Source organism: Amphiura filiformis, unplaced genomic scaffold (assembly GCF_039555335.1).
Source record: "Amphiura filiformis unplaced genomic scaffold, Afil_fr2py scaffold_28, whole genome shotgun sequence".
Lineage (NCBI taxonomy): Eukaryota > Metazoa > Echinodermata > Ophiuroidea > Amphilepidida > Amphiuridae > Amphiura > Amphiura filiformis.
Window position 1 is genome coordinate 1355515 of NW_027305492.1, and position 11799 is coordinate 1367313.

At 34.4% G+C, this 11799-nt stretch overlaps 2 protein-coding genes across 2 annotated transcripts in view; one reads left to right on the plus strand and one right to left on the minus strand.

The window, feature by feature from the left end:
- LOC140143803 (poly(A)-specific ribonuclease PNLDC1-like) overlaps window positions 1-11799 on the minus strand; it is a 173262-nt gene that overhangs the window by 84564 nt on the left and 76899 nt on the right. The gene's annotated exons all lie outside the window — the stretch shown is intronic.
- LOC140143766 (uncharacterized) lies at window positions 18-6124 on the plus strand. Its single transcript, XM_072165578.1, has 3 exons — window positions 18-250; window positions 1415-2208; window positions 3511-6124. Exons 2-3 carry the CDS (start codon window positions 1425-1427, stop codon window positions 4359-4361), a joined length of 1635 nt encoding a protein of 544 aa, XP_072021679.1. The 5' UTR covers window positions 18-250; window positions 1415-1424; the 3' UTR covers window positions 4362-6124.

The window sequence follows — 11799 nt, forward strand, 5'->3', positions numbered from 1 at the left end:
TAGCAATTAAATTCCACTCCAGCTCTATGTGGAGATATATCCCCTATTGGACTCAAAATGTACTTTAAGTTTTGAATTTTAGGGACATTTGGTCAACAGAATATTGTTATGTACCAACAATTTCATTTGAGAAACACTGCTTTTAAATTTCAATATTGTATACCACAGCAATGGGGCAGATTGGTTAAGTTTACGATAAGGAAGTAGAATATATCAACTATTGGGTTCAACTTCAACGTATCCATTCAAGGTAAGTGTTGCTTGTGAAATAAAATAGTAAATAATAGTAAAATGGTAAATGAATTACTACATTATCAAAAATGCATTTCCCCTACATTTCTTGTTTTAATCTATGACATGGGTCACAATAATTGCTCTTGGACATGACCTTGGAATCTTGAATTATATTTATGTGTGCAATATTGCTTAAAATTACACCAAAGTTGTAGTTCTGTATCCTGATGGGTTCAGTCTTCACTGATGATGTGTACGCATGATGGTTCCAATTAGGGGTACTTTTCAAGAAATATCCGCAGAATTTTCGAGGACAAAATTGTTCACGATTGTCCAAATTAGGGGTATTTATTTCAGAAAAAATGTCCTTGATTCCTCGTGATAAGGGGTGAAATGAAAATGCGTCCTCAAAATAATAAAAATAGGGGAGGTATTTGGGAGCAAATTTTCCTCGATTTCGCGCAAAATAGGGGGTAAATTGCTGCAAATGTCCTCGATTTCCCGTCAAATAGGGGGTCATTTTTAAACCCTGGAACGGTCATACGTCCTACCTTTAAATACAAACTGAACCCACTGGGTTCTGTATGTGAAATAGTTAATTTCCATTTCCAAATATCGTATTGAAAGTGCATTTCGAGATAGACCAGGTTGTGACGCATCTAAAGTCCCCTCACCATTCGCAAAATCGAGATAGCCCCTATAACCATGGTAACCCCTATATACTTTTTTTGTTCAATGCATTTGCACACATGGATTTTGAGGTTATGTGAAAGTTTTCATCCATGAACAAACCATAGGGTATTGTTTGGAGTGGGTCTCTTACAAATCTTTGACTAGATTAGTTGAAATTAATAAATGACAGCTGACATGATTAAGACTGGTTCTATTTTGGAACAATCGCGTTCCTAGTGACAAGTTTGGGTAAAAGTTGGCAACCAGTTTATTTTTGTTAATTTGGGTATGCTGAACTCAAATCAGTTTATGCTTAAATAAGCACATATTTCCAATATAGAACCAGTCTAATTTACGGAAGTGACTGAAAAAAAGATTGATCAGGTCTTTATGTAAGCTGCAAAGCACATTCAATGGAATTACAAATTACAAAAACCAAACGAAACCTAAATCAAATACTTGAATGCAACTATTGTATCAATTATCTGTCTTGTTATTCATCTCACAGATACATCAAAATGGGAGCTTCAGTTGATAAACTGGATGCTAGTAATATTGACTTCCATGAACGTATTGGAGAAGGTGGATTTGGGTCTGTCAGCCGCGTTTCATTTAAAAAACCCTACAAAGGATACACAGAAGCTGCCAGCAAAACAGTTATTTATGAGTTGGCAAAGAAAGAGGTTGAAGTCATGAGCAAACTATATAATCCCCATATAGTTAACTTAATTGGAATTTGTGAAATCCCAAGTGCTAAACTTATTCTAATGGAATATGCACCTAATGGTTCACTGCATGATTACCTAAAAGATCCATCAAAGCCTCTTCCATATGAGCTGCAGAAAAAGTGGGCTAAAGAGTCAGCACTTGCAATCAAATATCTCCATGGACAGAACTTCCTGCACAGGGACATTAAGCCCCAAAACTGCCTTCTCTTTCAAGACAACCTCTTGAAGTTGTGCGATTTTGGTCTTGCACGTGAGATAGAAGAGTCTCAGACAACATCGAGCCAGAAGGGAACATATCGCTATATGGCACCTGAAATTCATGTAGGGAATGAACGTGGAAGGGCTATCTACTCAAAACCAGCTGATGTATGGGCATATGGGATGTTGCTACTAGAGATCTGCACAAGGAAACCACCATTTCAAGAATTGGAATGGCACCGGGTGATCTTTGAAGTTGGCAATGGAACCAAGCCATCCATACCTGAAGGCTGTCCCAAAGACCTGTCAGATATCATGCAGCAATGCTGGAATAGTGATCCTAAACAACGACCTACAAGTGCATCAATTGCAAAGGGTATGTAGAGTGATATTACTTGCAAATTAAACAATGTGTTCAATACACATATTTACTTACACATGTCCATATATGCAAAATTACATATGATAACAAAACTCGTTAGACCAGGGATTCTCACGCAAAAAAAAGGACAAGAACTGCTATTGAACAATGATACATGATTGTATGTCATGAAAAAGCAACACATTTTTCATGTTAATTGGGTTTTTTTTAATATAATAAAATTTAAGAAATTATGTCAAACAAGATCCGTACTATGCCATTTAGAACGTCTCAAATCCAGCAGCTTCAAGGGAGCTCTGCCCCCTGGACCCCACCATGGGACCTTTGGAAGGGGGACCTGATATATTTTGAAAACCGTCTTTATGGAAAATATTGCTTGGATTTTCGTTAAACGTGCGCGGAAGTTGTATCTTGATTACGACTACGACCTCCGTGAATTACAGGATTCAAGATGATCACATTTGAAAACAAGGGTTATTTGATTGCTGTCTACTGCCACTTTTGATAGAAAACGGCGATTTATAACGTGTTCATTTCGTGCATGTTTTCAATTTTTCGTACAAGCTAACAGATTCATTATAGAAAATAAAGGTAAGATTTTGGTCTTATCATGTACAGCTCCTTTTTCTCTAGGAGCCGTTTTTTCTTTTTTTTTTAATTTCCATCAAAAAACAAACATTTACACCAGTATTGCCTAAATTAGGCTGAAACTGTCAAATTTCCACCATTTTATCGAATATTTCTAAAAGATGGTCAAAATTCAAAAAAATAAAAAAACGGATCCTAAATTTTCATACCTAGTTTTTGAAAATCAATAAGAAAAAATTTTTTACTGAAAAAATAATTTGTTACGGTGTACGAAAATTTTTGGGTCAAAATCACGCTTTTTGATGATTTTCTCCAAAAGTAAGCACTTTTACATAAATCTGACGTCACTGTTGGATTTGTCAGGTCATTTCCATTTTAAATATGTATACTTTTACACACTTTAAATCAACAATTTAGAAGTTACAAGACCAAAACGTTTTTCATAATTCCATGGTTCAGACCAACCTTAATGCTAAATTTATATTGATCAATATCAATGCAGGCAAAGATTCATATGTTATCACAATAGTAAATTAATTGATTTCATAAATAATACGGATCGAACAAGCATCGATGGTCGATCGAAAGATCAAACTAATTTGTTTTTATTGATTTAATAATAACAACAATTTGAAAGAAATATTAATGATTTAATTTGAAAGAAAAATGATAGATAAACAACACATCTTAATCATTCACTTTCCATAGCATTAGGTGCTTGCTGCTGGTCATTGGAGAGAGAATACCATCCTGAACATCAAGGAAAAGAATCTGTGTGTCATTGTATTACCTGCTGTCCAAATGGGGACATGGTCATGTCTTGTAACAATGAACTCTATCTGCTTGACAGTAATGGCAAATGCAAAATGCAACTGATATCAACTGAAACAAACCCGGACAGGCAAATTGGCAGATATGTTTGTAACATATGTGTATCACCACTAGGACATATCTGTGTTGTAAGTTATTCCTATAGATTTGTCCATGTGTTTACTGTAGAAGGGAAATACCTCCATTGCTTCACACCTGATTCCAATACATCTTTTGAGGAGAAGTGTCTTGCTATAGATACCAAAGGTCAATTATTGGTGGGTGATAGGGAGATAAATATCATCACAATCCACACATGTCCAGATGGTCAGGTAGTCAATAAGATCAAATGCTCAATAGGTTATAATGCAAGTATGGTTGTCAATAGCAAGAATCAAATCCTGATTCATTACCGTCCATCAGGTTCAGAGTACAGTAAGGTAGTAGCAATAGATTACTCTGGTAATGAGGTGTTTAGCTTCACATCCAAGGTAGATGAGGATGTGAAAGGTGGAGGGGTAGTATCACATGGGATAGTGTGTGATGACAATGATAATATATATGTTGCAATGATGATATCTGCAACATTGGCATACAACACAGGTCACATTCACAAATACAATGCAACAGGTGAATTCCTACAATGCATATTCAGAGGATTGTACTCCCCCTTGGATTTGACCATGACACCTGATGGATCACTGGTGGTTGCTAATGAGACATCAATTCTAAAATACAGCCTCCAGTAAAACTACCAAACATCTCCCAATCATGTTTGTGCAAATATCCATTTCAGGTTTGGTTGTACAATCAGGTATGCCACATGTGCTTTTATGTGTTTGATGCACCATTCTATAAGAATCATTGGGTGCGGACATGAGTGGCATAATGTACCAAAACTTACATAACTAACTTTATAAAGCAATAACGTAAAAACCTCGTCTATAAGCATATATAAAATCTTTTTGATGAAACCTAAATTAATATGCAACAGCTGTAAATATACCAATACAATAGAACTTCTAGTACATTACATTACAATCGTATATAAATCAGAATTTTAAAAAACATTGAGGCTGTGTCATATTGAGGAAATGTTACAATATTGCTTTCAAGTGGTGATAGGCTATAGAATGTTGATATTTCAGATACATTATTTGACTCATCCTCCTGAGCATTTTGATACCTTTTCAAAAGAAAATGGTAGAAAAATGAGTTGGTGCTGGCCGAAAACGACATACAAGGGGGGGGGGGGGATTTTGACCTTCATTTTTTACATTTAAGGGAATCTTGTCCCTTAAAAAATAAAAAAAAACATATATTATATTATTGTTATGGATAGTGTTAGAAATAATTCAATCAATGTTTTTGTAAATAAAGGAAACCATTATATTATGAGAAATTATTCAATCTTTTATAGATACAGGGAAACCATTATTGTTGAAGATAGTGTAAGAAATTATTCAATCTTTTGTAAATAAATTAAAACCATTATTGTTGGAGAAAGAGAGCATATAAACATCTCAAAAAGTAACTACCCCCCCCCCTTAAATAATGGCCATTATTCAAAAAGGGGCTATTGTATTACAAATCTGTAAAATGAGTTGGAAGCAGAATTTATTTATGTGCATTTTGACACCTCATTTGATACGATAGCCCAGAAAACAATAAAACACCGGTCAATTTAATGTAGTAAGGTCCAGATTTGAAAGTTGCACTTACATACAAATAATTACAATACAAGAACACTCAGATTTCAAATCTTGGATTACAGTTTTGTAATACAACCGTCCGTTTTTGAATAATGGTCATTATTTAAGGTGGGTTAGTTACTTTTTTTGAGATGTTTATTACATTTATGTGTAAGAGACTAAGATTATATTCAATTGTAAAAAAAGGGCTCAGTATATATCCTTTTTGGGCGAAATAAGATTGTGGTACAAACATTTTCAGGAAGCATCAGGCAGAGGCGCCCTATTTAACGTTAGCTTTGGACACTTGATTATTTTATTGATTTTCAACACTACTTTCTCTCCATTTTTGGTGAAAATGAGACTTTGGTACCAACATTTTCAGAAAGAAATTCTCTTTCAGTAACACAAAGCCTAATCTCCATAAGGTGACGAAAAAAGAAAACCCTGTTCTACGGGCCCGACCAACCCAGATTTTGAACAAATTGGGAAAAAAATTCCTGTACAAATGAATGCTGACCCAAATTTCGGAAATTCCAGGAACAAATTTTTTTTTGTATTTTCTCAAATTGCAAATTATTTACAGATTTTGGTGATTTTTTGGGTCATTTCCAAAAAACAAAAGGCCGACCAACCAACCCTACTTGAAAGGTCCGTCCGTCCATAGAACACGGTTTCTTTTTTTCGTCGCCTAACACACCTTTTTCAAAGTTATAAGTCACATAATAAAACACTGAATGATTGTAAACAAATTTTCACATATCACCATATTTGCTTTTTATCAGACACCCTGTATTTTGTAATTGAAATAAACCAGTCAAACAATTATAATGTGTGTCATGTTTTCATATGGTTTGTGTCTGTCTGATTGTCCATAGATTTGGGGGAAATGTTGATACTTAGTATCATTTACATCATATTATTATGATTTTTATTATTATTATATCAAACATTTCCAGAACTTGACCAAATTAGAGCACTGTGCACTTACAGCTGACAAAGATTTCTGTCAAATTCAGAATTTCATTTTAAAACAAATCAGCCCAGTTTTTACCAAATGTCCAGAAATTTGTCAACATTTCCTCAAACCTTTGATAATACAATTAGCTCAATTTTGTGAAAATTAATTGGAAACTTTTATTTTAAATCAATTTAGTGCAATGTGTTTTAGGTATACCGATGGGTCCCATTCAGTAGCGTAGCCAGCGGGGGGGCAGGGGGTCACACTGCCCCCCTGACAAAAAATGAAAGAAAAGTGCCCCTCTGACCAAAGGGCAAAGGAAAAGAAAAAGGGCAAGGAGCCCCTTTTCCATCGAAACTCACCCCGATCATGGGCCAAAATAGTGTAAAATACAAATTTTTTGCTGCACGCGCACATTGTCACATTAAGGCCATTTTCATCTCGATCATGGGCAGCAATAGTGTCAAATTCAAAATTTTTGCACGCACGTCGTCCCAAGAAGGCCTTTTTGGAAGCTCAAAGACATGTACAGTCTCTCTAAAAAACAAAAAATGCATGTTGCAACTGCAATTTTTTTCCCTGAGGCCCTGAAATTTTATTTTGCCCCCCCCCCCCCGACCAAGAAAGCTGGCTACGCCCCTGGTCCTATTTCCTTACAAAATTGGTTCAGCTACATTTTTATTCTCTGAGACATCTACCTACCTACCCACACAACACAATATTACTGTGTGAATCACGAGGACCTATAGACTATGCCATAGTCGATTATTGATAAATAAAACATGTTATTAATCATGCTGAAAGCATTCAGTTGAACTCGAAATTATACTGATATTTATTACATCAAAATACTAGTATAAAATTGTTATGAAAAAGTTTATATAATTATATTAGTGACAGTAAAAGTAAAGTATACGTTGGCTTGTATTATTGAATGCAACATCATAATGTCATTATATAAGCAATTCAATACTGAACAATTCTGATTTTAGAATCTACCAGTTTATTAATCGCATAAGTCCCAGTTAAAAATCGACTATGGACTTTCAATTTTAAACAAGACTTTGATCTCTAACACAAACACTGTCAATCATACTTGTTTATCATCCAATTTAAGGTAGCTGCCTCCGATACAACACCCTTGCAGAAAAATAGCTCCTGTGTCTGATCAATCAGGTCTATTCATTTAAATCTTTAACATAACAAAGAAAAGTATTTTCCCACCTATTTTAAGAGTCTTATAAGAATTGTAACAATTCTTATGTTTTTCTTTATTTTTTGAAAAGAATTTTGACAGTTTTTGATTTTTTTAGCCCACTTAGGAAGGAGCTATGGTTACCAAACTTTCAGGGATGGTAAATAAGCTTAATATCTAAATTCTCTCGTCAGTTTTTTTGGATAAAGTGTTTACTTTTTTTTTTAAATTATTTTTTCCATTTTTAATTTTAGGGAATGTTAGAAACACAGTAGCTTAAAATAGAAACACTTAATTGGAAAAAACTGACGAGAGAATTTAGATATTAATCTTATTTACCATTGCTGAAAATTTGGTAGCCATAGCACCCTTCCCTGTTGGCTAAAAAAATCCTAGAATTTAGGTAATTTAGTGTTTCTAGAAAAAAATCAAAAAATCATAAAAAAGTACCAACATTCCTGTTAAATATATACTTAAGTAACACTAAGTTAGACAATAAACTTGGTTTGTATCATTCTGTGATATATTGGCAGCAAAATGAAACTTGAAACTTTTATATACAACTGCTATAAAGGAGAGAAAAATCAGTTTTAATAAAATCTTTGTTTTCAAAAATGTTGCTATTTTGAGAAATTGGCAAAGTGCCAAAAGCCCTTCCCTGTAGTAATTCAATGGGATTTTGAGATGACAAAAAATTGCGCAACTCAAAAACGCTTTGATGGAAAAAATTAAAACTTGGCAAGTAAGGTTTTCTCATCAATACACACATCCTATATCATTTTCAAGGAGTTCTGAGCATGACACAGTAGCTGATACAGCCACCTTAACCGCACGCACAAAGCCTGGAAATACAAGCATGGTACAAGACGCGCTCATGTTCCCGCGACACAAAGGCCGCATAGTTTTGTACCATGTAGTTATTAATGGTAATGGCAGGTGCCCGGAGTAATTTAAACCATAACGAGATCTGTGTGACCAATCACAAGCCAGATCCATTTAAAAATGCATTACATCATAGCCAATTTTAGTAGGCCAGGAATCCGACAATCTCATCCATAGAAGCTCATAGACAGCCGTGTAAAGCATGTAAACTGCAATCCAAAGTCAGTAGTCCACTTGGGAAGCTAACAAACAGAGGGAGTACGGTGACTGAAAAGATGATCAGTTGTGAAAATCTATCAATTGTCTAAAATACTTTTTTTTACATTTTCAGAATACAAAAATTTGAAAAGAAAAAAAAAATGTTTTCAGGAATTTCCAAAAATAGGGTCGGTATTCTTTTGTACAGTAAATGGAAAAAAAACCACAATTTTTCCGATTTCCAAAATTAGGGTCGGTCGGTTGAGGGCAAGCAAACAAGAAGCTCATAGACAGCCGTGTTAAGCATGTAAACCGCAATCCAAAGTCAGTAGTCCACTTGGGAAGCTAACAAACAGAGGGAGTACGGTGACTGAAAAGATGATCAGTTGTGAAAATCTATCAATTGTGCACAAATGAATTAAATTGGAGTTTTAAGCTTAAATTCAATATCCAGAGTATGCACAATGGGCAAGTGGACTACGGGGTAGTCTAGAGGACCTAATAAATTGGATAGTTTGGTATCCCTTTAATTATTATATAAAGAGAGAGGGCGGCCTATCTGCTGTGTCTTAGGCCAATAAAAAAAAACTGTTTGCTTGCCCTCAAATGAATTTTAACAATTTGGTCGGTCAGTTGGGATTTCTTTTTTTTTTCTTTTTTTTTTTTTTAATTACTAGCAAACTCTACTGTTTGTATTAATTAAGGCTCAAAATATGAAAAATCAGACAATTTTGGTGTCAAAATGAATCAACTAACATTACAAAACAACTAAAATCTTTTTTTTTGGCCTTAGCAGCAGTGGCCTCAGAACATCAGTACCTAGAAATTACTGACAAATCATACAAAATACACTGACTTACAACAAAACATGGGGAATTCCAAATTTGATTGAAGTGGCCTTGTTAGCAAGTTACATTTAGTCACTGAAATGAAATGATCCAGCTCATTTTGATGGTTATATATTTTCACAAATTTAACCAATCTGTAAAATACTGCTTATAAAAGTAGCATGAAAATAAATTTCAAAATATCAGAAGACATAAATAAATGCAGCTATTCCATACATACACATTTCATTTTGTACAATTATTAACTTCAGAAAAGATGTGAAAATTACTACAGCAGTGAAAATAAACTATTGGGAAATTCCCAAATCAGTGTCAAGTTTGCCACAGTTGATTGAGCAAGTTTTGTTTATTATGATTTGGTCACAAACATATCCAGATCTGTGAATAGTCTCAATGTCAAAGACACCTTCTCATAATGAATACCAAAGTCAACTTATCCCACAAATAACCTGTCACAATGCCACTTGGAGATGAGTTTCTGATGCCATGAATGACTGAATTTGGGTGCCAGAGTTGCCATATATGCACCTAATCCACACAATTGGGTTAAATATGAGTTACCAAAGTCTTGTCTTTACCACCCAATAAGGATATACAGCATTGAGAGTCCATAGTAATTAAATTCCTCTCTAGCTCAATCGGGAGATATATCACACTATTGGAATCAAAATATAATAAAAGTTTTCAATTTGAGGGAAATTTGGTCACCAGAATATTGTTTTGTCCCAACAGTTTTGTTTGGGCAACACTGCTTTTAAATTTCAATATGCGTAATACCTCAGTAGTGGGCAGATTAGCTAAGTCTATGATAAGGAAATAGAAATTATACATCTTTTGGGCTCAACGTAGGTAAGTGTTTGCATGTGAAATAAAATTGTAATCAAATTTAATAAAATATTGAAAACGATTTTATTGTTCCTACAAGTATTATACTTTAGTAGTATATCGCTCATTCTACAAAATCGGGTGCCAATCCACTGTAAAAATTGAAAAATTAAAAGTTGTTCAAAAAGACCTGCTTTTTGTGTTTTTAAGAGTAAATGTATCACTACTTTCAGATGTAAAAGATTGCCAACACCACTTGTATATTTTTCTTTCAGGAAGTCATGATGTTTTTTAACACTAGAACTCAATGTAATGTGAGCTACGTTACCGGCTACAAAATGGGCTGCTTTTACTTACTCCAAGGTCATAAAAAGCAAACGAAAGATCACTAGAGTAAAATGTAACACCAATTTCACCATTTCATAGAAGTTTTAAAGATGCGTAAATGAGTGCGTAACGTAGCTCACAGTAACATAGTTTTTAATGTTTTTGATGTGATTTGCGAACGTTAGAACGTTATGCCGGTTAATTCTAATATAAATGGGGTTCGATCACTGGTACCTATCACATATTATTAGGAAGTACTTGTTATACAAGTGCATACTGTGGAATTTTGGTAACGTAGCTCACCAATCTTAACATGGTCGGTCAAAATTTCAATGTTTACAACATTTCTATGCCAAAAATGCTACAGCATCACGATTCGTACTGTGATTATTAAAAACCTATGAGTGTTTCCTTTCAAAAGCCGCAAACTACGTTGATATCTCTGTCTTACGTCTTTCCAATAACGTGTGTTAAAAAGGGGTAACGTAGCTCACAGCGTTTTGGTGGAAAGTGCAATTTATTTTAGAATTACACAAAGACGTTTTAATCACTAAAAAATAATGTTGATAAACAATATGATGGCACATTATCTAATTAAAAAACAACAAATATGTGAAGATTTCGCATTTATTCAAAGAAAATATTAAGGGTCAGATTTGACACTTGAGCAGTGGAAATGCATTTTTAGCGTTTTTTGAGCCTTTGCCAGGGTTAATCAGGCTGAAGAAAGCATAAATATAAAGTATAGAAAACTATATATGTCCGTGTAGATCTCGTTGAGTTCTACCAGAAAAACAACATATTTGATGCCCTTGGCACCCGATTTTGTAGAATGAGCGATATAAGCTTTGTACTTGGCAAAGGCACTATATAAATGGTTGTCGTTAATGTTAATGTGACTGTTAATATAATGTTAGAAGCATAGGTACGACCAAAAATCTATCTGATTCTATGGACAAAGGAGCATTCTGAACAATTTTGGACAATAGCCTCCCTCATATGACCTTTGACCTAGAAAATAACTTATATGATAGCTTAGCATTCTGATTGACAAACTGACACACACATGACTCATGATGCCATATGGTTTTTCCCTTTGGACGACCTAATCGCACTTCCACATGACTGACTTAAGCGCCTGGGTGCTAATAAAGTCGAATATCGCTCATTCTACAAAATCCGGTGCCAATATCCTTTTTTCCATTCTTTGGTCCACAAACACTTTGTCGAGCATATAGGGCATCAAATATGTTGTTTTTA